Consider the following 27,294-nt stretch of genomic DNA (forward strand, 5'->3'; position numbering starts at 1 on the left):
TGGGAGGATTGCTTGAGCTCAGGAGGTTGAGGCTGCAGTGAGCCACTGCATTCCAGCCTGGGTCACGGACCTGGTGGCCGGTGTAATCTATAAATAGGCAGCAGGAGAGAGATTCAACATAAAACCAGAATTTTAAAAGCTTTTAACAATTTATTAGTCTTATTTTCCAGTAAAATATTCACATAATGTCAAAAGAATGAAATGATAGCAATATAGCCAACTACCTTTAATTAATTCCACATAAATATTTAAAATCTAAAAACCTCAGATCAGCAGACCGAGTCGAAATGTGATTCTTCAAAGCAAGTATTGCTTTACCCTTGTCCTGAATGCAGTCCGTCATATGACCACTAACTTGCATGTGACCACGTTTGCAGAGTGGTTTTTAGATAAGCTCTCGGTGAGCCGTCATCCGTCAATCCAAGAAGAAGATGTTGTTGAACTGCGTTGCACAAAGTTTCTTGACCTCTTCTGCAACAAGGACACAACAGTGAGGAAGGAGGAGGCAGTCACTTAAAAGGTTACATGATATATAATTAAATTCTTCTTGGGTAAAATTAGGAAGAGAGATTTGCATTGATTTTGACCTTAAATCCCAGAAGACTAGGCAAGAATTTTTTTTTTTTTTTTTTTTTTTTTTGAGACAGGGTCTCACTCTGTCACCCAGGCTGGAGTGTAGTGGTGTGATCTTAGCTCACTGCAGCCTCTGCCTCCCAAGTAGCTGGGACTACAGGTGCACACCACCACGCCCTGCTAATGTTTGTATTTTTTGGTAGAGACAGGGTTTCGCCATGTTGGCCAGGCTGGTCTCGAACTCCTAACCTCAGGTGATCCGCCCACCTTGGTCTCCCAAAGTGCTGGGATTACAGGCATGAACCACTGTGCCCAGCCAAGACATGTTAACAAGCAGAAGAGGGGAAAAAACCACCTACAAAACCTACCAGGCCTCAGGAGTTTTGAGCCTATCAACACTGCTGCCCGGGGCCTGAGAAACTGCAAAGTGCCCGGGACACCCAGGGGAGGGGGTTAGAAGCACAAGGCTGGTGACACACACCAAGCACAAGGTTGTCAGCCTGGGACAACTAATGGAACAACAAAGAAACGGACAGCAACCTTGAGCTGCAGACCAAGTGCTCCGCAGAGGGGTCAGGATTTTGATCTTACCACATTCAGAAGTTAGGTCAGGCTTGCATTAACTCATGTTTCTAATGCGCACAATGACTAACACAAGTATTACTAATAAAGAGAAAAATGTAGTATGCCCGAGAAGATACAAGGGGAAAAAAACGCTTACACTTAATTTCCACACAGTGTACACGTGGGGCATCTCCCAAGGGGGCAGCTCTGCCGGGGTGAGGTCCCCTGTCTCCAGGGCAGCCGAGCTATCAGCACAGCAGCTGCCGGGTCGCCCCGTGCAGTGGGCAAGGCTGGCCGCTTTGGCGGGAAGGCAGGAGAAAATGTCTGCCTCCTCCTGCCTGTGTACAGAGGGATACTTGTAAACGGCTACGTGAACCTGGCAGCTTCTCCCTACAAAAGATATGTTTTTATCACAGGATATTAAAAAAGGACATTTGGGGCTGGGCAAGGTGGCTCACGCCTGTAATCCCAGCTCTTTGGGAGGCCAGAGGATCACTTGAGGCCTGGAGTTTGAGCCCAGCCTGTGCGACAGAGCAAGACTCTGTTTCCAAAAAAAAAAAAAGAAATTAGCTGGGTCTGGTGACACATGCCTTGGTGATACATGCCTGTGGTCTCAGCTACTCGAGAGGCTGAGGTGGGAGGACTGCTTGAGCCTAGGAGTTGGGGGCTGTGGTGAGCTATGATTGCACCACTGCACTCCAGCCTGTGTGACAAAGTGAGACCCTGTCTCCAAAAAAAGGGGGACATTTCTTAATATATAGTCACTTTTTTTTTTTTTTTTAAGAGTTGTAGAAAATAATTTTCTTTTGGCCATTGCCAAGTTTCCTGTGCTACAGGAAGGTCTTGTCATAGTTTTCCAAGGAACAGAAAATGGATCAAATGTGGAGCAGAGGCACCTGCTTAGAATCTCAACAGTCATGATTTGTTCTATTTATTTTTTAACCATGTTTCTTAATGCAATGAAAAGACAACTTTTCAAATTCTCCTGAAATACCAAATCCTACTTACCATTTACTTCAATCAGGTTTGCATTTTTTTGATTCAAAATAACATAGAGCTCCCGCCGATCAGACTTCTTTCCAACAACCCAGTAATCACTCATGGCCTTCACAATGATCTCCTCATCTTCATCCACTCTGCAAGACGAGTGTCAAAATGCAATCGTTCGTTACTCATACGGCCAGACTGTGAGAATAAGCGTTCCAAACCAAGAACAGGAAATGGAACGGGCGCACGTGGCATTTAAAAGGCTCAGGGAGTGCCGCGCGAGGGAACCGGTGACTTCAGGGCTCCCGGGTCTGTTTGGAAGCGGCGCCCATGAAGGTGGTTCATGCTTGAACCCCATGGAAAGGGCTTTGAAGGGACTTTCTGTGTCTTTTCTCTTCTTAGAAAGGGGACGCCTGATTGGAGAAGTGGCTGGAATCACCTGGTAAAGTCACTGTTGATGTCCCCGAGAATCTTCATTAAATCCGGGTGCACGGAAGTGAGCGACACGCTGGGCGTTTTCCTCATGTGAACTGTGCTCTTCTCGGCGAGATTCATGTGGTTGAAGTAGATAAACTTAAACTGGGGTTCTTTCTCAGACCTGTGAAAACATGTCACCAAGACAGTAGCACTCCGGCCGGATACAACTAGATTCTTTTAAAATTTTTTTGAGATGGAGTCTTACTGTCGCCCGGCTGGAGTGCAGTGACACGATCTCGGCTCACTGCAACCTCCGCCTCCCTGGTTCAAGCGATTCTCCTGCCTCAGCCTCCTGAGTAGCTGGGATTACAGGCGCCTGCCACCAAGCCCAGCTAATTTTTGTATTTTTAGTAGAGACGGGGTTTCACCATGTTGGCCAGGATGGTCTCGATCTCCTGACCTTGTGATCCGCCCGCCTTGGCCTCCCAAAGTGCAGGGATTACAGGCGTGAGCCCCCGCGCCCGGCCCTGGCCCTCTTTTTCTAAACAAAGTTTCACGGGAACCTCGCCATTGCCACATGTTCATGTGTTGTCTGTCTGCTTTCCCACCAAAATGATAGTTGAGTAGTTTTAACACGTATCTACACACAGCCCGTGACATCTGAAATACTTATTATTGGGTCCTTTACCGTAAGTCTGCTGACCCCTGCTTGAGGAGAGTAACATCTCGTTCCTCCCGCAGTGCGGGGAATGAGTGTCCTGTGGAAATTAACCTGCCTCATGAGGGAAGCCTATGACACTATGTAACGAAGCTTTCCCTCATATCATCCCCAGTGGACATCACTGTAAAACGCAGTCGCCTTTTCCACTGCAGTCTGATGAACATTTTAAATGGGATATACCTTTTTATTTCTTAAACTGACTAGGCAGTGCTACGACACTGCCTCCCAGGTCAGAGTCTGTGACCTCCTCGGGGACCTAGTGGGAAAAGCTGGGCCTCATTGCTCCTGGGGCCCCTCCCCTCCCTGCACCCTCAGTGTCCACCCTGGGGCCTGGATGGGGCCTGAGCACAGCCCCGCCCCTGAGCTCAGAGGCCTCCTCTGCTTGCTTCAGGGTTAGCAGCCACGTTCTGGAGGGCTGGAGGTACCAGAAATCCGACCTCCGGACAAATGGGGTACTCATGAAATACTCTACATCCAGGCAAAGAAAGAACGTGGAGGATTCAGTTTCCAGGAACATGTAAAGAAACTTCTTATAAAACCAGAATTTGTTTTCATAGTGTCCTAAGGTTAGGAAAGTATAATGACAAGAAAAAGTGTTTGGAAAGAGTTGTAAATTTAGTGGTCTGGGTAGACAAGGAACTTAAATCGGGTGTAAGCTTTTATCCTCACAACACTCTGTGGAGCCAGCACTTTGGGAGGCTGAGGCAGGCAAATCACTTGAGGTCAGGAGTTTGAGATCAGCCCAGGCAACATGGAGAAACCCCGCCTCTACCAAAAATTCAAAAATTAGCCAGGCGTGGTGGCACACACCTGTAGTCCTAGCTCCTGGGGAGGCTGAGGTAGGAGGATCACTTACAGCCTGGGAGGTCAAGGCTGCAGTGAGCCATGATTGCGCCACTGCACTCCGGCCTGGGCGACAGCAGGAGACCCTGTCTCCAAAAACAAACCCACAAAAAAACAGGTGACACGTTCTCTATGGTCACTACACTTTGTCACTTTCCATCTGTTAGTTGATAACCTGCATGATCCAAACCGATTTAACTCACTTTTGCCTCCTTCACAAAGGAAAACCTGATATTTTCACGGCCAAAGGATTCAATGATTCAGCAGCACTGTCAAGATGTAAGCTGTTGGCTGGGCCTGGTGGCTCATGCCTGTAATCCTAGCACTTTGGAAGGCCGAGGTGGGTGGATCACCTGAGGTCAGGAGTTCAAGACCAGCCTGGCCAACATGGCAAAACCCCGTCTCTACTAAAAATACAAAAATTAGCTGAGTGTGGTGGCACGCGCCTGTAGTCCCAGCTACGCAGGAGGCTGAGGCAGGAGAATTGCTTGAACTCAGGGGCTGGAGGTTGCAGTGAGCTGAGACCATGCCACTGCACTCCAGCCTGGGTGAAAGAGTGAAACTCTGTCTCAAAAAATAAAAACAAAAAACCAACAAAGATGTAAGCTGTTGACAGCAGTAATCCACACACTGTTGTACAAAACCTAGAGGTGCTTTCACCTTTGCTCGCTTCTGCGCTCTTAGAGGCCCACGGTTACACAAGACCATGCAGAAATAACATATGGGCCGGGCGCGGTGGCTCACGCCTGTAATCCCAGCACTTTGGGAGGCCGAAGCGGGTGGATCACAAGGTCAGGAGTTCGAGACCAGCCTGACCAACATGGTAAAACCCAGTCTCTACAAAAATACAAAAATTAGCCAGGCATGATGGCACCCAGCTACTCAGGAGGCTGAGGCAGGAGAATCGCTTGAACCTGGGAGGCGGAGGTTGCAGTGAGCTGAGAACAGACCATTGCACACTCCAGCCTGGGCAACTGAGACTCTGTCTTAAAAAAAAAAAAAAAAAAAACCCAAAAAACAACGTATGAACATTAAGACCATGAGCGTATGCAGAAATTCACAGGCTTTTAGTAACTTCTTAAATGTGTAGAGAGCCCATTTAAAAGCAGGACTTCAACTTCGCAAAGTGCTTTCCATCGCCTCACTTTCTCTTTATAATAACTATTTTATATTGAGAAAAGATAGGCATGGCCGGGTGCGGTGGCTCACACCTGTAATCCCAGCACTTTGGGAGGCTGAGGCAGGTGGATCACTTGAGGTCAGGAGTTCAAGACCAATCTGGCCAACATGGTGAAACCCCGTCTCTACTAAAAATACAAAAAGGAGCCGGGCATGGTGGTGCACGCCTGTAATCCCAGCTACTCAAGAGGATGAGGCATGAGAATCGCTTGAGCCTGGGAGGTGGAGGGTGCAGTGAGCCAAGATCAGGCCACTGCACACTCCAGCCTGGGCGACAGAGTGAGACTTTGTCTCAAAAAAAAAAAAAAAAAAAGCCAGGGAGAAAGAATTCAAGGACATTTCAGTGTGTAGAGAGCCGGAGGAGTGAATCCCGCCTCTCGCACTCAGTGTAGACACTTCAGGCTGCCAGACTGAGTACCCAGGCCCAGTGCCCCACATCCCAGCCAGTTTCCCCCACACATTTTCACACAACGAGAGGCAAACTGCTTTGAGTCTGTGCACACCAAGCCCACGCCGATGACCACTGTCCAAGTGAACGTAACACTCTGGGCTGGGGAAATGGGACGTTCCATCCGGGGGGAGCTGAGGGAGGGGGTTTAACAGAAGGTCCCGCCCCAGCTGCCATCGTGGGGCAGAAACGCTCAGGGTGACTGTCCCGGGACCCTTTCACACAGAGGCCTGAATGGCACGTGGCACCATCCTCTACAGTCCACGAGAACACAGGACTGTTAATACCACCCGTATTTGTAAGTAAAAACTACGTGTATTTCCAAAGCCGTTCGATGCCTGAAAGTGAACCGAAAGCAAAGTACAAACCCAGACATCCTCTTGTTGATGTTAAACTGCTCGCAGATGTCAGAGGCCAGCACTGTGAGCTGGGGCCCAACGATGCTGTCCAGTCTTCGGCAAAAATCCAACGTTGGGTGGATAGAGGCTGGCAAGTCATGACAAAAAATACCAGTAAGATTCATTTTACTGTGCGACGCTGAACAACAGTATTCCAACGAAAACTTCACTGGTCTGGGAAAACAAACCATGAATGCTCAGGCCCCCTTCTGCTCCTCAAATAGAAGAGAAACAGAAGATACAAAACCGGTTACATTTCAGATGAAAAAAAGGCGAAGACCTATCTCACCGTGAAAAGTTGACTGAGGCACACCCTGTGGGGTGGTAAACGGTTGCCTACCCCAGAAAGACCTCAGAAGGTCGTATGTTTATTTGACAAACATTACGTAGCACTCATGGGCCAGGTGCTTCACAGGCACGACCTCATTCGATCCTCAGAACCCCCCCGAGAGAGGTACCACTGCTGTCTCCAGCTTGCAGTCGGCGGGGCACAGAAAGATGCCCACACTCTACTGCTGACTAGCGGGAAACCTAGGACTTAAAAAATATGAGCAATGGCTAGTTAAGGAGACAGGGGGGTCCCAGATGGGGAACAGGGCTCCTCTCTATGCCTCTATATTGCTTATGACAACACATTTATCATTTAATGGGCTGGGTGTGGGGGCTCACGCCCGAAATCCCAGCACTTTGGGAGGCTAAGATGGGGGGATCGCTTGAGCCCAGGAGTTTGACACCAGCCCGGGCAACATAGTGAGACCCTGTCTAAACAAACAACAACAAAAACATTAGCTGGGTCCGGCGGTGTGTGCTGGCAGTCCCAGCGACTTAGGAGGCCAAGGTGGGAAGATCACTTGAACCCAGGAGGTCGAGGCTACAGTGAGCTATGATCATGCCACTGCACTCCAAGAGTGAAACCCTGTCTCCAACAAAAACACCCCAAACAACGGAAACCCCCAAAACATATTTATCACTTAAGAATAGGATGCAGCAAAGTACAAAAAGCTTAGGCCGAAATCAGACAAAGGCGCGTACCCACCGTCGATCATAAAGCACACAGCCGCACTCATGGCCTGGGAAGACAGAACAAGCCAGAGGTTATGAAATGGTGGAAAAAAGGAGACTTTCGTATAATAACAATCTGTTCAAAGTCAATGGGGGGAAGTCAACTGTAAGAAGCTGCTTTTTGGTCAACTAGAGCCATCTGGACACAGACTGCCCATTCCATGATGCGAGGGGAGTGCTGTTGACCTTGTCAGGTGTGACAGCGCCAGTGGGGAGGTTACCACTGATGTCCTCATCAGAGAGGCACAGGGAAGTGGTCGTGACTGACGTGATGACTTAAAATGCTCTTGCAAACCCAACAACACAACATGGAGAAGCAACGAAGACCAGAATCTTATTCACTTGTGTGATGGGGACTTAGGGGTTCACTGTTCTAGTCTCTCTGTGTATAGTCCAGAGAGAATAGACAATTGGCAGAAACTGTCCATTATTCTGTGACGATTTCCATTGACACAAGTTTACAAAGACAGCAAATGGATATCATCCTGCCTCACTTTATTATAGCAAATAATTACAGTTATGACATTAGACCTAGCAACCTACAACAACCAGGACCACAGATAACCAAAGATGTTTAAAAGTTATCAAAGCAATGCATGGTTAAAAAAGGCTGAGCAGAACACCAGGCCTGATGATGAAAGCCACAAACTTCCTTCTCTGACCCTCCTCCCTGGCAACCCCTTTACACTGTCATTAGACCACAGCATTATCCTAACTCTTTAACGTATCCTCTTTGGGCATCGTACTGACTTCCTGCTCATGTCATGACAGGTGTGACCCCTCGTCTGCCTTCCCCACTCCTCCTCTATGGTTTATAGCATTCTATTTCCTCTGCTGGCCGCCTTCCACCAGCCACAGCCTCCGCTCCTGAACTCACATTCCCACCTGCCCCAGTACCTCTTCCCACTTCCGAGAGCGAGATCCTGTCTCAAGAGAAGAAAGATCTCAAATCAGTGACCTGACCTTTCGTCTTAAGATCCTGGACAACAGGAATCAACTAAACCTAAAGCAAGTGGGGCCGGGTGTGGTGGCTCACACCTGTAAGCCCAGCACTTTGGGAGGCCGAGGTGGGCGGATCACCTGAGGTCAGGAGTTTGAGACCAGCCTGGCTAACATGGCAAAACCCCATCTCTACTAAAAGTACAAAAAAATTAGCCGGGCGTGGTGGTGTGCCTATAATCCCAGCTACTCAGGAGGCTGCGGCAGGAGAATCATGTGAACCTGGGAGGCAGAGGTTGCAGTGAGCTGAGACTGTGCCACTGCACTCCAGCCTGGGTGACAGAGCAGGACTCCGTCTCAAAAAAAACAAAACCAAAAAAACCCAAACAAACCTAAAGCAAATGGAAGGAAATAATAAAGCATGAGAGCAGAAACAAACTCAACAGAGAAAAATCATAGAGAAAATAAATGAAACCAAAAGTTGTTCTCTGAAAAGACCAACATTGAAAAACTTTTCCTTTTTCTTGTGAAGATTCCAGAAGTATGAAGAACCTTTAGCTAGACTGTACAACAAGAAACAGAGAAGACTCAAATTACTAAAACCAGGAATGAAAGAGGAGACATCACTACTGACTTTACAGGAAAAACGAAGGAGTATCCGGCTTTACCTACAATACCATGAAAAACCGCGTGCCGACAAATCAAATAAATTAATTGAAGCTGACAAATTCCTAGAAAGACACAAACTACCAAAGCTGACTCAAGAAGAAACAAAATCAAAATAAACCTGTAACAAGTATAGAGATTAACCCATTTATGCTGGAGGTTGTAAATCTTTTTTGTGAAAAATGAGACCTTGGCAATGACCTTCAGCAGGATATAAATAACTCCCACAAGCTTAGTGTTCCAATAATGGAACACTGGGCATAAATGGTTAACTTTAAAATTTGCCACAAAGAAAAGCCCAGGTGCAGAGAGCTTGACTGTGAATTCTATGAAACATGTAAAGAGGAATTAACACCAATTCTTCACTGTCTTCCAAAAAAAATAGGAGGGAACATTTCCCAACACATTTTATCAAGCCAGCATTGCCCAAAGATATCACAAGAAAACAAAATTACAGGCCAATATCCCTTACAGCCCAAGCCCGTACAGCACCCGCTCCACCTCTGGAGGGCTGGAGACTAAGGCTGGCCATGTGGGGCCAGCTGTGTCTCTGTGGCCAATCCCCAATCAACTCTCTGGATCTCGAGGCTCAGGTGAGCTTCCCTGGATGTCAACACTCCATAGAGACAGCCACACATCCTCGATGGGGAAACACTCACTGGGCTGTCCACATGACCCCAACGGGAGAGGACAGCCGGAAGCTCACACCAGAGTGGGACTCCATCTCAAAAACCAAAAAACCAAAAAAACAAAACAAAACAAAAACCCAAAAAACCAAACCAACCCAAACCAACCTAAAGCAAAGAGAAGGACTCCTGGTCCTTCCATTGGTGGCTCCTGGGCCCTGCCCCACACGCCTCTTCCCCGGGCTGAGTTTAACCTGTATTCTTCCACTGTAATAAACCGCAGCTGTGAGTGCAGCCATTCTTCCTTCTCCCTGGTTTTGCTTCCCATGGTTTCTGTTACGTGAGAGGGACAGTATAATAAAATATTGAGGTAAGGGGGAAGCAAACCGCATTCACATGACTTTTATTGCAGTAGAGTGTCATCGTCCAATTATGATTACTATTACTTTTTTTGAGATGGGGTCTCACTCTTGTCCAGGCTGGAGTGCAGTGGCACGATCTTGGCTCACTGCAACCTCCGCCTCCCAGGTTCAAGAGATTCTCCTGACTCAGCCTCCTGAGTAACTTGGATTACATGTGCATGCCACCATGCCTGGCTAATTTTTGTATCTGTAGTAGAGGCAGGGTTTCACCATACTGGCCAGGCTGGTCTCAAGTTCCTGGCCTCAAGTGATCTGCCTGCCTCGGCCTCCCAAAGTGCTGGGATTACAGGTGTGAGCCACTGTGCCCAGCCTTATTAATTGCTTACTGTCCTGAATTTATAAACATTATCACAGGCATGTATGTACAGGAAAAAACACAGCAAGTGAAGGGTTTGGTACTGTCCCCGGTTTCAGGCACCTCCCGGGGGTTTTGGAACACATGGCCTTTGGCTCGGGGGTTCTGCTGTAGAAAGCCTTTTCTGAGTCCTGTAGTACTTCTAGCGAACTCTTACCCTAAAGGTGGTCACCGGGACTCCCAAACTCACAGTGGGTGTCAGAAGTGAGGATGGTCTTGGAGACTCATGAACTTTGCAACTAGAAATCACTGAACTGTACATTTTAAGTGTACGAGGGTGAGTTGTATGGTACGTGCATTGTATCTCAAAGTCATTAAGAAAAAGGTAAGGACCCTTTAACATAGCCACAATCCCATTATCACACCCCACAATATGTCTGTAGATTGACTCTAAAAATAGAAATGCAGCCGACAGCATATTACACACCAGGGTTATGGAGATTTCAGTCATTACCTGGGTCATTCAAAGGAGAATGATTTTTTTCTTGAGATGGGGTCTCAAACTTTCACTCGATACACAAACGGACATTCTTCCTACTCCAATTCCTGCTCTGAATTACACCTCCAACATTTTGGTTTGCTTTTTCAGACCACATCTTTCTGTATGCTCTTCCTGCAATCTCCCCTTCCCTGCCAGTCTGTCACAGCCCAACTTTAAGTGACTCTCAAGCACACCATGTGATGAATGAAACATCTTTTTATCTTGGCGGCTTGAACCCTAGAGCCCTCCCTCCTCCTGCTGTCACGGAGGTGCTGGAGGTGGGGTGCCGCCAGCAGACCTGAAGAGCCTTATCACCCCAAGATTTCCTTGTACCGTCTCACACATGAGAACTACTGTTCTGGATTCCCAAGTGTTCCTTCTTGGTGTGCTCACTTATTCTGCTGACGGATGACCCTGTGTAACACCCTCAGGAAGGGTGCATGACGGTAAACTTTTTGAGGCTTTTCATGTTTAACGTGTTTTTTTTTTTTTCTTTTTGAGACAGAGTCTTGCTCTGTTGCCCAGACTGGAGCACACTGGCGTAAGCTCAGCTCACTGCAACCTCCGCCTCACGGGTACAAGTGATTCTCCTGCCTCAGCCTCTGGAGTAGCTGGGATTAGAGGCGTGCGCCACGTCACCTGGCTGATTTTTTGTATTTTTAGTAGACAGGGTTTCCCCATGTTGGCCAGGCTGGTCTCGAACTCCAGACCTCAGGTGATCCGCCCACCTTGGCCTCCCAAAGTGTTGGGATTATAGGCGTGAGCCACCATGCCCCGGCTAATGTCTTTCTTTTGTCTTATCTGTGGTTGACAGCTTGGCATGGCAAAGAACTCTATGCTCAAATTCATTTTCTCTCAGAACTTTGAAAGTCTCTCTTCCACTGTCACATAATGTCTGGTGCTGGATATGAAACTGTTGATACCAGTTTCATTATTTTTGAGAGGGTTTCACTCTGTCACCCAGGCTAGAATGCAGTGGTGTGATCATAGCTCATTGCAGCCTTCAACTCTTGGGCTCAAGCAGTTCTCCTGCCTCAGCCTCCTGAGTAGCTGGGACTACACATGAGCACTGCCATGCCTGGCTAATTTTTAAACATTTTCCTGTCGACACAGGGTCTTACTATGTTGCCCAGGCTGGCCTCCAACTCCTGGCCTCAAGTGATCCTCCCACCTTGGCCTCCCAAAGTGCTGGGACTGCACCTGGCCCATTTCAATTTTATATTAATAGATACAACTCTTCTAATTAGTGGATACTAATTTTTAAAGTTCTTGTCTGTCCTCGGAATCATGTTTCTTTCGAGACCTCTAGTTTTGTTTTTGCAGCCATATTTAACAATGAGGGAACCAGAAGGCTGACCAGAGATGGAGGCTTCACTCTGAGTGTAGGATGAAGGTCTCAGTTCTGTCTGGGAGAAAGAAATGCCAGAATGAGCAGGGCCTCATTCTCAGGGGCAGACATCCACGTTAGCCACTCTGGGTCTCTTCAGACTGTTTCCTTTCTTTAAACAGACCCTCAATTGTCACCCAGGGATGGATGCTCAGCCGTGGGCCTGTCTGTGCAAGGATGGGGGAAGGGGAGGCTGACTGGCCTCTCTGCCACACTTCACTTCCCTTCCCCACCTTTCCAGGCCCAGGCCCCACGCTGACTCCTCAGGTGACCTCCTCCAAGTCAGGAGCCTCTCTGGGCTTCCACAGGGCTGTGGGTCCTTGCCTTAGCACAGGGTTGCCACTCGTATTCCAGGTCTGCTCCGGCACCGCCCTCTATCAGGCATGGTTTACAAGTCCCGTCTACCTTCCAGAGAGGGACGGGACTCCCTCATCCTGACACATCCCGCTCCTTCCTGTTCCCCCACAGCATCATTTCTGAGCCTTTGTAAATGAAAACTTCTCCACAGCCTCAGGCAGGAAGAGGAGAAACACGTGCACATGCTCCGTCTTCTTTCTTGAATCAAAAACTGCCTTTAATTAGAAACACAACCTGAGTACATATCCTTACAAGACCATGTCCTGACAGAAACAAAATACGATCCTTACGGAATTAGCAAGCCCACAGCTTTAAAATCAGAGCAAAAGCAGCATATGCACAGACACATGGCTACGGCCCCCATCCAGAGCCATTTCGAGAACAGGCAGCACCAACCTCTGACAGCCTTTGGTTTGAGAGCACGTGAGACTTCACACGTTTATAAATCACAATCTTAAACAGTTCCTCTTTCACTAATAACAAAACTGTTTAAAAGGAACTGAAAATAAACTTATTACGCTGGAAGAACACCCATTTTGAGTTTTACCATAATCAGAACTTCCAATATCTTTTCCAAGAAACATTTAAGAGGTTTGCACATGCACTCGTGTACACATGCAAGAAAGATCCACTTCAGCATAATCATTAACGCTGGAAGGAAAAAAGTTGTTACCTTATAAACAATTAAATGGAGCTCTTCATAAGTGTCATCTGTATTTACAAAAATTTTGGGGAATCTGCATTTTGCATCTGGATCATTGAGGTTCAAGGGTCCGGTAAGAAATCTTAAAAGCAAGAACAGACATGACTTGATTCAACGAGGTGAATGAGAATCAGGAATCTAGAAACAGAACACACTCCCACTTCATACACACCGGTTGCTTTTGATGCCAGCTGCTATTTGGCAAAGACCATATCAGAATATGCCAGCTGGGCGTGGTGGCTCATGCCTGTAATCCCAGCATTTTGGGAGGCTGAGCTGGGTGGATCACCTGAAGTCAGGAGTTCAAGGGCAGCCTGGCCAACATGGCAAAACCTCATCTCTACTAAAACTACAAAAATTAGCTGGTTCTGGTGGTGGGCACCTGCAATCCCAGCTACTAGAGAGGCTGAGGCAGGGGAATTGCTTGAACCCAGGAGATGGAGGCTGCAGTGAGCTGAGATCGTGCCACTGTACTCCACACTCCAGCCTAAGCGACACAGAGACACTCCATCTCAGAAAAAAAAAAAAAAAAAAAAAAGGGTATGCTAAAGTAAGTTTTAACTCATTGGAAACAACAAACTTTCCTTTGTTGATTACTGTCAATCAGATGGCACAAAGATATTTCAATGTCCATATTATCTTTACCAAAAAGATAATAGGCCAGGCATGGTGGATCACACCTGTAATCCCAGCACTTTGGGAGGCCAAGGCAGGTGGATCACTTGAAGTCAGGAGTTCAAGACCAGCCTGGCCAACATGATGAAACCCTGTTTCTACTAAAAATACAAAATGAATTAGCCAGGCATAGTGGCTCATGCCTGTAGTTCCAGCTACTTGGGAGGCTGAGGCATGAGAATCACTTGAGCCTGGGGAGGCAGAGGTTGCAGTGAGCGGAGATCTTGCCACCGGGTAACAGAGCCAGACTCTGAGTAAAAAAGAGAAAGAAAACCCAGTATCATAAATCAAAGAACAGAAGTCCTACCTTCCATAGTGTTGAAGATTTCCTGGCATTTCTGCTCTTATTGGAGAATCCCTTCCTGCTAACTGCAAATACATTTAATGTTGAGAATGACTTATCAGACTTTTTATTTATTTTCCAAGCTTTGAAAAACAGCATTATCTACTACTTGGTTCCATGCCATTTGTCTTTTTCTTTTAGAGACAGGATCTTGTTCTGTTGCCCAGGCTGGAATGCATGCAGCATGATCATGGCTCACTATAGCCTTGAACTCCTAGGCTCAAGCAATCCTCCCACCTCAGCCTCCTGATAGAGGCATGTGTGACCAAACCTGGCTAGTTTTTAAATTTTTGGCCAGGTGAGGTGGCTCACGCCTATAATCCCAGCACTTTGGGAGGCCAAGGCAGGCAGATTACTTGAGCCCAGGAGTTTGAGAACAGCCTGGGCAACATGACGAGATCCCATCTCTACAAAAAATTAACCAGGTGTGGTGGCACACACCTGTAGTCTCAGCTACTTGGGAGGCTGAGGTGACAGGACCGCTTGAGCCCAGGAGTTTGAGACCATCTGAGTCAACAAAGTGAGACCTCATCTCTTAAAAAAAAACTTGGAAAGCGGGAGGACAAGAGGGAGGGAATGAACAAGCCAAGAGAGTGAGTTCAACTGAGCCAAAATGATTTTTGTGTGTTAAGCTCTGAAAATACTTTGGGGAGAACACAGTGATATCATTTAAAAGTTCTCTGCAGGAAACCGGGAAATTAAGTACTAGAGTGGAAAGCCAGGTAGGCACTAAAACATCTACTGAAAATTAGGTCTCCTGTCGATAGAGGAAAAGACTACACAGGTCGATTGTTTTAAAGATCACTGGCATTTTAAAGGTTCCTAGAACCCGATCTAAAATCCAATTTTTTGGCCAGGAGCAGTAGCTCATGCCTGTAATCCCAGCACTTTGGGAGGCTGACGCAGGTCAATCACCTGAGGTCAGGAGTTCGAGACCAGCCTGGCCAACATGGTGAAACTCCGTCTCTACTAAAAATATAAAAATTAGCCGGGCATGGTGGCAGGTGCCTATAATCTCAGCTACTCGGGAGCCTGAGGCCGGAGAATTGTTTGAATTCAGGAAGCGGAAGTTGCGGTGAGCTGAGATTGCACCATTGCACTCCAGCCTGGGCGAAAAGAACAAAACTCTGTCCCAATAAATAAATAAATAAAATAAAATACATAAATTAAAAGTAAAATAAAATCCAATTTTCCTCTACTCAGTGACTCACTCCTCTTAAAAACATGCTTTGTGGACTGGGGGCGGTGGCTCACGCCTGTAATCCCAGCACTTTGGGAGGCCAAGGTGGGCAGATCACAAGGTCAGGAGGTCGAGACCAGCCTGGCCAACATAGTGAAACCTGTCTCTACTAAAAATACAAAAAAATTAGCTGGGCGTGGTGGCGGGCGCCTGTAATCCCAGGTACTTGGGAGGCCGAGGCAAGGAGAATTGCTTGAACCTCTCCATCCCAGGTGAAAGTTCGAGACTCTGTCTCAAAAACCAACCAAACAAAAACACACACAAAAAAACCAACACACAGACACACAAAACGATGCTTTCTGTATCACATCTGAATGTCACATACTGGAGGAGAGCTGCATGTGGTTTTCTGTGCTAATTGATATACAGTGACATAAATATCACACTAAGACAAAACATACATCAGAAACGATCAGAAACGCCCCCATGCACCACCATCTCACTCCACCTGCCCTCTCTGTGCCCCTGGATGTAATTGTGCGCAGCTATGGTACCCATCATACCTCAGGTTCGATGTGCCTTGGAAAAAGGGAGGTGGTAAGGTATTTGTATAAAATTCTCATGTCATCTTGTTCTAATCCACTCCTGCAACAACAGAAAAGCACTGGGTTAAACGTTTGGAACTGTCTTCTGTCTTTCCACTGCTTTGATAAAGCTCATTAAACAAAAATTTTTTTTTCAAGTCATTTTTAGTAACACAGAATAAATTCTAACTTTTTAAAGTCTAAAGCTACTTAAAACTCAAAGCAATCTATTTTTCTACCTGAGATCAAAATGAGTTTCCTTTTTCCTAAACATAAAATTCTTAGCATTGAGGTAAATCTGAATTTACGTGGTATACTTTGTCAAACTTTTCCAAAGAATTTGAAGCCCTGGATAAAGCTCATTTTTTATTAAAAAAATTTTTTTTCTTTTTTTTTGAGACAAGGTCTTGCTCTGTCACCCAGGCTGGAAGCAGTGGTGCGATCATGGCTCACTGCAGCCTTGGCCTCCAGGGCTCAAGCGGTCCTCCCATCTCAGCCTCCGGACTAGCTGGGACTACAGGCGTGCGCCACCATCAGCTAATTTTTGTATTTTATGTAGAGATGGGGGTCTTGCTATGTTGCCAGGCTGGTTTCGAACTCCTGGACTCAAGCAGTGCTCCCGCCTCAGCCTCCTAAAGTGCTGGGATTACATATGTGAGCCACTGTGCCTGGCCTCATCTTTTTTCATTTTTCAAGAGATGAGTCTCGTCTGTCGCCCAGGCTGGATTACAGTGGTGTGACCACAGCTTGCTGCAGCCACCGATTCCCAGGCTCAAGCAAACCTCCCACCTCAGCCTCCTGAGTAGCTGGGACTACTGGTGCTTTTTTCTTTAACATTATATCAAGAGGCTTACCACCTGACCGCGAAGTTAAGGAAGGTAAAGAGTTAAACTTGAGTCCAGGCACTGCAACTTTATCCTGACCTGCAAAAGGCTACTCCTACAGTCCTGTATTTTACATGCCATTTGAGATGAAAAAAAAAGTCACAAGGGATTGGACTCTCTGGTTGAATTCCGTGTAGGATTATGCAGGAAACCTCCAAAGCCACACTGTTTCATTTTAGGAGCAGATGTCTCTTAGCTTCCTGGGTTATATGGTAATGCCACATTCTCTCCCCTAGTCCCCTGGGAAAATATGGGTGTGCTGTAGACAGGGAACGTGATCCTAGGTCTCAGAAATGTACATGGATTTTAATTCTCCGGATCTTCGGTGAAGAAAGAGGAGGAGGAGAAAAACAAGCTTTCAGGCAAACCATCTGATCTGAAATGAGGCAGGAAGGAGCAGCACATGGAAAAAGCACAGAGAAACTAGCAGGTATCAGACTCTGGAACCAGTTTTTTAAAAGGAGACAGACAATGAGGCTGGATCGGGGGGTTTTCTATTCAAGATCACTGAAATACCATGAAGGTGGTCGGGCGTGGCAGCTCACACTTGTAATCCCAGCACTTGGGGAAGCCAAGGTGAGCAGATCACCTAAGGTCAGGGGTTCAACACCAGCCTGGCCAACATGGCGAAACACCATCTCTACTAAAAAATATAAAAATTTGCTAGGCCTGATAGCACACACCTCTAATCCCAGCTACTTGGGAGACTGAGGCATGAGAATCGCTTGAACCTGGGAGGCGCAGGTTGAAGTGAGCTGAGATCACACCACTGCACTCTAGCCTGGGCAACCAAGCCAAGGAGACTCAGTCTCAAAAAAAAAATCAAAGCAATATACTAAGTAAATACATAAGGGTAATATATACTCTGCTTGTGACAAATTTTTTTTTTCCACTTTTTGGTAGAGACAGAGCCTCATTATATTGTCCAGGCTGGTCTCCAAGTAACTCCTGGCTCAAGTGATCCTTCTGCCTCCTCCTCCCCAGTAGCCGGGACTATAGGTATGTGCACCACGCCTGGCTGAAAAGTCTTTTTGATATTTAATATAACAGCTTTGGAATAAGCAATTCCGTCAAAACGTGCTGTTTTTCTTTTTCTTAGACAGGGTCTTGCTCTGTCACCCAGGCTGGAGTACAGTGGTGCTATCATAGCTCACTGCAACCTCAAACTTCCAGGCTCAAGTGATTCTCCAGCCTCAACCTCTGTAGTCTCTGTAGTTGGGACTCTTAAGTGCACATCACAATGCCCAGCTAATTTTTTTTTGCATCTTTTGTAGAGATACAGTCTCACTATGCTGCCCAGGCTGGTCTTGAACTCCTGGTCTCAAGTGATCCTCCTGCCTCAGCCTCCCAAAGTGCTGGGATGACAGGTATAAGCGTTGGCGCCTGGAGTAAGAGGCTGTTTTTCTTGAAGGTTATTTTTGTTGCTACTTCCTGGGACTGACCTTTCCCCACGAGCACACTGGAGGTGACAACCGAGCAGTTCTGTGCAGCCACCAGAGCTGTGCCCTGCTCAACCCCTCAGATGCTATTCCAAGATGACGATGCCAACAGGATCCCCAGAGCTGGGCGCCAGATTGTCCTGTGACTCCAGGCTTCAAAGGGCCAACCCTGCTGGTCACTCTGGCTCCAGGGTCTCCCAGAATGAGCTCCTGGAAGACCCTCTGCTCTAAGCCTTCCCTCTTCCTCACTCTCAGGAGTCTGCACCCATGGCGGGGCTTGTGTTCTGTCCCAGAGATCAGAATCTCAGCTACCCTTCTCTTTTTGGTGGAAACAAGGCCATGGGCCACTACTGCTGGATTCTGGCTTGTCACACTACATCTCCCTATCGCCGTGGCTGCGTGTGACTTGCAAGCACTTCCTGTCATTTCCATCTGTGGAGGAGCCATCCCTCTGCAGACCTGATGCTACAGAAGCACAACTAGCCTCCCATCTCCTACATTTCACAGCAGAATTTCACTTTAGTAACACTGTGTACATATCACAGAAAGCAACTATAGCTGAGTCAGTACAGTGTAAGGTTTCCTGATAAACTATTTGTCAAATTAGAAAGTAGGTGGAGGCGGGGCACAGTGGCTCACACCTGTAATCCCAGCACTGGGAGGCCGAGGTGGGCGGATCCTTTGAGGTCAGGAGTTCGAGACCAGCCTGGCCAACATGGTAAAACCCCATCTCTACAAAAAAATTAGCTGGGTGTTGTGGTACGCACCTGTAATCCCAGCTACTCGGGAGGCTGAGGCAGGAGAATTGCTTGAACCCAGGAGGCAGGGGTTGCAGCAAGCCAAGATCATGCCACTGCACTCCAGCCTGGGCAACAGAAAGCGACTCCATCTCAAAAACAAAAAAAAAAGTAGATGGGTTTCACCTGAAATTTGTGTTGTCTTCCTAGGAGATAAAGTTCATGTGGAAACCCACCAAGTTGTCTATTAACTGGATTCAAATTTCTTTACAGTAACTTGTTTCTCTTCTTAAAATGGAGCTACAAGATTTTGGCAGGGAAGGTAAATTTTAGGGGAACTAGTTTTGCCTTTTCTATTAGCTGAATTTACCTTATAGTAGTACCATATGGCCACACCCCTAATTAAGAAACTGGGCTAGGCCAGGTGCGGTGGCTCACACCTGTAATCGCAGCACCTTGGGAGGCCTATGCAGGCGAATCACCTGAGGTCAGGGGTTTAGGACCAGCCTGGCCAACATGGTAAAACCCTGTCTGTACTGAAAATACAAAAATTAGCTGGGCATGGTGGCATATGCTTGTAATCCCAGCTACTTGGGAGGCTGAGGCAGGAGAATCGCTTGAACCCAGGAAGGGGAAGTTGCAGTGAGCCAAGATCGCGCCACTGTACTCCAGCCTGGCAACAGAGTGAGACTCCATCTCAAAAAAAAGAAAGAAAGAAAGAAAGAAAGTGGGCTCTAGTCAATGGGAACATAAAACTTGAGGGTCCCGGAACAGCTGCAAGCCTTGATGACTTCTGTCCACCTACTCTAGGCCAAATGTGCACAACCTCGGTTGCCACCCAGCTCTCAGGGGTCACATATGCTGGGCAGTCTTGTGCCCACGTTGTTCCTACTGCAGGACACAAACCTAGTTTCACGATAGCAGGTAATTTCCTGGTTTATATAACACTTTGGATTTCTTGGATTAAAAAAAAAGAAATCTAGTTTCTTTAAAAGAAAGTAGGTGCAGTGGCTCATGCCTGTAATCCCAGCACTTTGGGAGGCTGAGGTGGGTGGATCGCTTGAGGCCAGGAGTTTGAGACCAGCCTGGGCAACACAGTAAACCCCATCTCTATAAGAAAAAAAAAAAAAAAAAAAAAAAAAAGGTATAAAAATTCTGCTTTTAACATTTATCATTTCAGAAAAAAAAAACTCCAAAATAAAAACACGATTCCTAAACCTTACTTGATAGGAACATTTTCTCTTTTTTTTTTTTTTTTTGGAGACAGAGTCTCTCTCTGTTGCCAGGCTGGGGTACAGTGGTGCCATCTCGGCTCACTGCAACCTCCGCCTCCCGGGTTCAAGTGATTCTCCTGCCTCAGCCTCCTGAGTAGCTGGGATTACAGGCATGCGCCACCACGCCCAGCTAATTTTTGTATTTTTAGTAGAGACAGGGTTTCACTATGTTGACCAGGCTGGTCTCCAACTCCTGACCTCGTGATTCATCTGCCTCGGCCTCCCAGAGTGCTAAGATTACAGGTGTGAGTCACCGCGCCCAGCCTTTCATCTTTCATGCAGCCAGTTTTAAACTCCTCTGCTTGGAAATTTGAACCCAAATCACCCTAGTTCTGCTTTAAATAATCACTGCTTTATTTTGACAATATCTATGAAGATGCTTCCTACCCATCCTCCCTGCTGCAAGTTCTTGTTTGACAACCTGTCATCAATCCAGTCACTGCTGTTTTTATTATCTTAATTTCTTCTTTTAATACCATGCCTCGGGGTGTACCTACCAGATGAGCTGATCGTTATAGAGAAAAGCAGTGTATTTGACTATATTCAGGCTTTCCTCCATTCTGTTAATAAAGGACTGGATTTTCAAATAAGTCATTTTATCCAACGGGAAGAAGCTGATTCCACCAAAAATGTCAAGTAGGTCACATGACTGCAAATGTAGCGTTTGCAAATACTGTGGAAAAAAAACAAGGCATAAAATTTACTAATAGTACACTGAATATAATGCTCCTTGATAACTGAAAATAATCTTATGTCAGACTCACATTTATGGTACAATTACATACTAGCAAACAGCGCAACAATGAGGCCGTGGTGAAGACATGGGTGACTGAGTGTCAACTCAGTACCAATTCCAAGATACAAAGTTCAAACATATCTACTTAATGTTTATTCAGTATTGTGTTTTACTGCTTTAAGTTTATTTTTTTGTGACAGAGTCTTGCTCTGTCATCCAGGCTGGAGTGCAGTGGTGTGATCTCAGCTCACTGCAAGCTCCGCCTTCCAGGTTCACACCATTCTCCTGCCTCAGCCTCCTGAGCAGCTGGGACTACAGGTGCCTGCCACCATGCCCAGCTGTTTTTTTCCATTTTTAGTAGAGATGGGGTTTCACCATGTTAGCCAGGATGGTCTCAATCTCCTGACTCGTGATCTGCCTGCCTCGGCCTCCCAAAGTGCTGGGATTAGAGGTGTGAGCTACCACGCCTGGCCAAAATTTTTTTTTTTTTTTGGTATAAACAGAGTCTTGCTATGTTGCCTAGGCTGGTCTTGAACTTCTGGCCTCCGTGATTCTCGGTCTAGGTGTCCCAAAGTGCTGGGAATACAGGCATGAGCCACTGTGCCCAGCTAGCACTTTCAAGTATTTAATTCCTGGCCAGGCACAGCGGCTCGCACCTGTAATTCCAGCCCTTTGGGAGGCCAAGGCGGGCACATCACTTGAGGTCAGGAGTTTGAGACCCGCCTCGCCAACATGGCAAAACCCCATCTCTAATAAAATTACAACATTAGCCGGGCATGGTAGCCTGTAATCCCAACTATTCAGGAGGCTGAGACAGGAGAATCACTTGAACTTGGGAGACTAAGGTTGCAGTGAGCCAAGATCACACCACTGCACTCTAGCCTGGGTGACAAGAGTAAGACTCTGTCCCAAAAAAAAAAAAAAAAAAAATTAACTCCCTGCCTTAATGCTCTTCAAATTAGACTAACCTAATGAGGGATCTATCCATTAATACTACAGAGAGTGCCATCTTTATTTCCCCCCCGAGATGGAGTCTTGGTCTGTCACCCAGGCTGGAGTGCAGCGGTGCGATCTCGGCTCACTGCAAGCTCTGCCTCTGGGGTTCAAGCGATTCTCCTGCCTCAGCCTCCAGAATAGCTGGGATTACAGGCGTGCGCCACCACGCCCAGCTAGTTTTTTGGTATTTTTTAGTAGAGACGAGGTTTCACCATGTTGGCCAGGCTGGCCTCGAACTCATGACCTCAAGATCTGCCCGCCTTGGCCTCCCAAAGTGCTGGGATTACAGGCGTAAGCCATCACACCCAGCCAAGAGTGCCATCTTATACTAAAATCATGTCTAAATGATATGTACTCAGGACAACAGTTCTATCCATATGATGATGGGTAAGAGAGAAATGAGGACAAGAACAGAAACCAGGAGATAATATGCGAGTGGATAATTGTGGTCATTAAAATGACAAAACAACAAAGAAAAGTAATTCAGAGAAACAAAAAAATTCAAAAATAGCTATGAAAGCTGTTTTAGCAAGTCGAATTCAAAAATAGATACAGAAGGTATTTTCAGAAGAAAATAAATTGAGAATTGTTGCTTCGAGATAAACTAGGCTGGGCGAGTTGGCTCACGCCTTTAACCCCAGCACTTTGGGAGGCCAAGGAGGGAAGATCGCTTGAAACCAGCCTGGGCAAAACAGCCAAGACAAGACCCTGTCTCTTTGTTTCCTTTTAAAAAAAAGATAAACTGAGCTTGCCAAGGTAGGGTGAAACATGCAAAATTCAATTACAATGAAAGAGGACAGCACTTGGAACAAATCTCCCCAATCGCTAATGTGACAAAGTCTGTCAAGGCCAATAACTCTCACCTACATCAAGACAGTTTACGCCCGTTTAGTGAACAGAACCAATCCCTGAGAATGTGCAACTCCAATAATTAAGTTTTCCTTATCAACTAATCTATCACACAAAAGATGGCTGCTGAGTAAGCCCAGAAGGACAGATGCAGGTAAAACACAGGGAGGCCAAACGATGTCTCCAGGACCCTTTAAGAGCCCCGGGCAAACGCAGGAAGCTCTGCCTTACACCACAGCTGGAGGGAAGGTTCCAGAGCACACACCTCATGCGTCTCCTCGCTGCTCCAGTTTTGCGACGGTCTGTCTCGGGCTCTCTGCCACTTTCAAGTTCTGGGTTTTTTGTATATAAGAAACAAACTTGTCTGTCTATATTTCTCTAAAAACCTGCTGAATGCTTACTAAAGTTATAAATGAAATTCAAAATACTTACCCGATGGAAGAATTTCTCTAATCTTTCTTTCAGAAGCTTGACGCCTCCGTCTTCCATGGCTTTCAGAAATGTACCATTAAAAAGCTAGTGAGGTAAAAGATTGCAGGAAAAAAAATCAGTTTCCTATGCTCACTTTTTCAGTATAACAAGTTCTTTTTTTCCTTTAGATTATTAATTCAGCTCATTAAATCTCCCAGTTCTTTCCAACAGAGAATATTTACATGAGAAAACTTGAGTTAAAAATGTAAGTTACAAAAAATACTGTTAAGTGATGCTGTCTTATTTATGAAACCACCTAATTGCTCTAGGCATCTTTCAAAAATTTCAACTTACCCTGAAGTTTCAATTTACATACATAATATCACCCACATTTCTGTTTTTTTATTTTTCAGTGTTCTGTTAATAAATGGAATCACCAAACTTTTTATCCTTTTTTTTTTTTTTTTGAGATGGAATCTCACTCTGTTGCCCAGGGTAGAGTGCAGTAGCACAATCACAGTTCACAGCAGCCTCGACCTCCAAGGCGCGAGCAATCCTCCCACCTCAGCCTCCCAGGTAGCTGGGACTACAGGCATGCACCATGATACCTGGGTAACTTTTATAAAAATTTTTTGTAGAGATGGGGTCTTGCTATATTGCCCAGACTGGTCCTGAACTCCTGGGCTCAACCAATCCTCCCACCTTAGCCTCCCAGAATGCTGAAATTACAGGTGTGATCCACTGTGCCCTGCCTCACTGAAACTTTTAAATCATAAAATTATCTGCATTCTGTACGTTCCTTGAGCACATAGACACACTTTTTCATCAATGGGGACACATTCCTACTATAAGGCTGAGAAAAGAGAAGGGAGTTCAATACTTACTGAATAAATGTAGGAATAAACCTCACTACCTGTTTCAAAGGCCTCATTATTTTCTTCTCTAAGACAAATACAGAGTCACTTTGCAATCATTTACAGATTTCTCTTTAAACAACCCTGGAGCCTAGAGATAGGGGTAAGTGGCTGGACTCTGAGAAAGAACGCCACGCTTACCTTGTACATGCTGTAGCACTGCCGCAGCACCGAGCTATAAACCTTGTCCTGCAGACGCGAAAACACAGCACACAGCTCAGTTCAAGGGAAAAACAATGTCTACTGGATAGATGGCAAAGGTACACTGACTCTTGGCCAAACAGGATAATGTTTACAAACTTGGTCCCACCATAGTCGTGTGCTGAAAAAAACTTTGCGTTCTTTTTTTTTGAGATGCAGTCTCGCTCTGTTGTCCAGGCTGGAGCGCAGTGGTGCAATCTTGGCTCACTGCAACATTTGCGTCCCCGGTTCAAGCGATTCTCCTGCCTCAGCCTCCTGAGAAGCCGAGATGACAGGTGTGCACCACCATCCCTGGCCAGTTTTTGTAGTTTTAGTAGAGACAGGGTTCCGCCATATTGGCCAGGCTGGTCTCGAACCCCTGACCTCAAGTGATCTGCCTGCCTCGACCTCCCAAAGTACTAGGATTACAGGTGTGAGCCACTGTTCCCAGCTAGAAGTGTTTAAACTCTAATTTGTGAATCAGTAAGCCTTACTTTAGGAGGGCTTTCAATATAGATGAAGAGTAGAAGGTATTAGTGAGATAGGGTGCATATACATTTTAAAAAGATTGTGCTCATGTAAATGATAAACATAAACCTTTGCTATATACCCCGAGAAACTTCCGCAAAAGCCTCCTAGTTTAAATCCGATCAAGGAAGGCATTCAACATACTCAGCAATACATTTAAAAAAATAAACAAACAAACAATGACACATTACCAACAACTCCTCCTCTTGATATTCAAGAACTGGTTTTCCATCTTTACTCTGTTTTTCAATTATAGGATTCCGAACAACCTACAAAGTTTGATAAACTGAAATTATACAATGAATTCATTAGACCATGTTTATTTTGCCTTAATTTAAAAACTTTGAACATGCTACAGCACCAGAAACACAGCTTCTTAAAACAGCCCCAAGAATGAATAAAGCAAATAGGAAGAACTTGATTTTAAAATTGCAACCAATTTTATTTTAATTTTACTTGGATGCAACAGCCAGAGAACTTTCCTAAATTCTGAACAGTAAAGATCACCCATAACTTCACCATATAATTTCAGAAAGATACACTGTGTATGTAAATACCATGACCATCCAGAAATTTTCTTCTGGTTCATTGAAGAACTGTCTGTTCTTCTGTGTATGTAAAGATTTTGCAGGTTTTGATGGGCTAAATGTCCTACAAAGGTTAAAAAAATATGTTTGGGACAATTCTCCAGCAGCAGTTTTAAGAATTCACTGAAGGCTAAAGACACACTTAGAGGTATTACCTTGTAAACTGTACAATAGCTTCACACAATCCGACATTTCTAATCTTCTCATTCTTTTCTACCTCATTTGGATGATAAAATAAAATCTTATTTTCCTCCTGAAACATGAGGAAACAGAAGCACAACATGAATAGAAACATTTCATCTTAGCTATTGAAAACGCTAAGTTCAATGTCGACCTCTTGTGTCACACATGCTAATGACAAGACAAAACAAAACAAAAACCGGTTTTAGAAACACAGGAATTGTAAACCTAGTATTTTCAGAGGCTGAGGCGGGAGGATCACTTGAGCTCAGCAGTTCAAGACCAGCATGGGCAACACAGTGAGACGTCTCTATTATTTAAAATAATAAGAACAGGAATTATCTCATCATTGTGCAAATACTGCCCACCAGTCAGAAAGGCAATTTCGATAGTCAAGAAGTCACATCTGAAGTAGCACCAGGTAATTTTTATGAAAACTCAAGTCTCCAGGTTTCTTTCCTAGTGCTAATTTGTAATACACCAATGCTTGTAAGAAATAAAGGTGTGCCCATCTGCAGACACATAGCTCCCTGAAAATTAAATCCAGTCAGTTCCCAGACATTTAAACTGACAAGTTTTTTTTTTTTTTCTTTTTCTGGAGATGGGGTCTGTGTTGCCCAGGCTGTAGTGCAGTGGCGCTATTACAGCTCACCTGCAGCCTCAATCACTTGGGCTCAAGCGATCCTCTGGCCTCAGCCTCCTGAGTAGCTGGAAATACAGGTGCGTGCCACCACGCCCGGCTCACTTTTCGATCTTTTTTTTTTTTTTTGTAGAGTTGGGGGTCTTGGTATGTTGCCCAGGCTGGTCTGGAACCCCTGGCCTCAAGCAATCCTCCCATCTCGGCCTCCTAAAGTGCTGGGATTACAGGCGTGAGTCACAGCGCCCAGCCTGGACAGTCTTTAACAGAAGTCTGACTTGCTGGAAACAAAACACAGCTCCGGACATCCTTTGAGAAAGTCGCCGTCCCCACCTCAGAAAAACCACACACACACATCCTTTGAGAAAGTCGCCGTCCCCACCTCAGAAAACACACACACACACACACACACACACACACACACACCCCTCCCGAAATTAATTTATTTCCTCATTTGGGCGAAAACTATTACAGGGTCCTCCAGGCTTGCATCATTTGAAGGCTAGCGTCTGCCACCCTGGTTCCACGCTTCTAGTTGGGGACTACCCACTTAACAAAGCCAAGTTCAATTTTAATTTCCCAGAACTGACGCAAAGCAAAGCGCAAAGAGCCTCAACCTGGGGTGTGGAGTGATATAGACCCGACGGGGCTTTATTCCATCGACCTAGGACCTGAAGCGGTCCCCGCCTGCTGTCAGGTCCCCGCCGCAGCCCCCTGCCCGGACTCGCACCTGGCACAATGCAGGCTAGGTCAGTGCCCCTCGAGGTGGGCAGAACCACAGGGCCACCTTCCCGGGGAACACCGGCGCCGCCCGCCCGCGCGCCGCCCCCTCCGCATACCTCTCCTTCGCGCGGCCCGAAGCGCGGGTTGTAGATGAAGAAACTCAGCAGCGCCGGCGGGAACTGCTTCTCCTGGGCCGCCCAGGGCCCGCTCCCGGCCCCGGCCGCCGCTGCAGCCATCCCGCCCCGGCCCCCACCTCGGGAGCCTGCCACGGCCCGCCCAGAAACAGCAGCCACCGGCTAAAACACCGCA

General features: G+C 46.3%; 1 protein-coding gene across 2 annotated transcripts; it reads right to left on the minus strand.

The window, feature by feature from the left end:
* Positions 1-130: 130 nt before the first annotated feature.
* On the minus strand, positions 131-27,294 carry LOC134806910 (vacuolar fusion protein CCZ1 homolog B). Of its 2 annotated transcripts, XM_063814025.1 has the most exons (15): positions 27,102-27,293; positions 25,601-25,698; positions 25,416-25,509; positions 25,050-25,127; positions 24,292-24,339; positions 23,258-23,341; positions 20,742-20,917; positions 15,890-15,971; positions 14,111-14,172; positions 13,099-13,210; positions 7,167-7,200; positions 6,101-6,218; positions 2,564-2,722; positions 2,146-2,273; positions 131-471 (listed from the first exon to the last, which is right to left on the minus strand). In XM_063814025.1, exons 1-15 carry the CDS (start codon positions 27,219-27,221, stop codon positions 416-418), a joined length of 1,449 nt encoding a protein of 482 aa, XP_063670095.1. In that variant the 5' UTR covers positions 27,222-27,293; the 3' UTR covers positions 131-415. The 2 variants fall into 2 exon arrangements, with proteins under 2 accessions (XP_063670095.1, XP_009450766.4); XM_009452491.5 differs by lacking the exons at positions 13,099-13,210; positions 14,111-14,172 and having other exon boundaries at positions 27,102-27,294.

The sequence above is a fragment of the Pan troglodytes genome, chromosome 6 (assembly GCF_028858775.2).
Source record: "Pan troglodytes isolate AG18354 chromosome 6, NHGRI_mPanTro3-v2.0_pri, whole genome shotgun sequence".
NCBI lineage: Eukaryota > Metazoa > Chordata > Mammalia > Primates > Hominidae > Pan > Pan troglodytes.

What these genes read in the sequence shown, in the direction of transcription:
- LOC134806910 (XM_063814025.1), bottom strand. Translation starts at nt 27,221, where the DNA reads ATGGCTGCAGCGGCGGCCGGGGCCGGGAGCGGGCCCTGGGCGGCCCAG. An exon ending in ATCAAGAGGAGGAGTTGTTG is followed by an intron (nt 24,340 to 25,049) that starts GTAATGTGTCAT and finishes TCGCGTCTGCAG; the next exon opens with GACAAGGTTTATAGCTCGGT. An exon ending in CAAGGCACATCGAACCTGAG is followed by an intron (nt 14,173 to 15,889) that starts GTATGATGGGTA and finishes ATGTATTTGCAG; the next exon opens with TTAGCAGGAAGGGATTCTCC.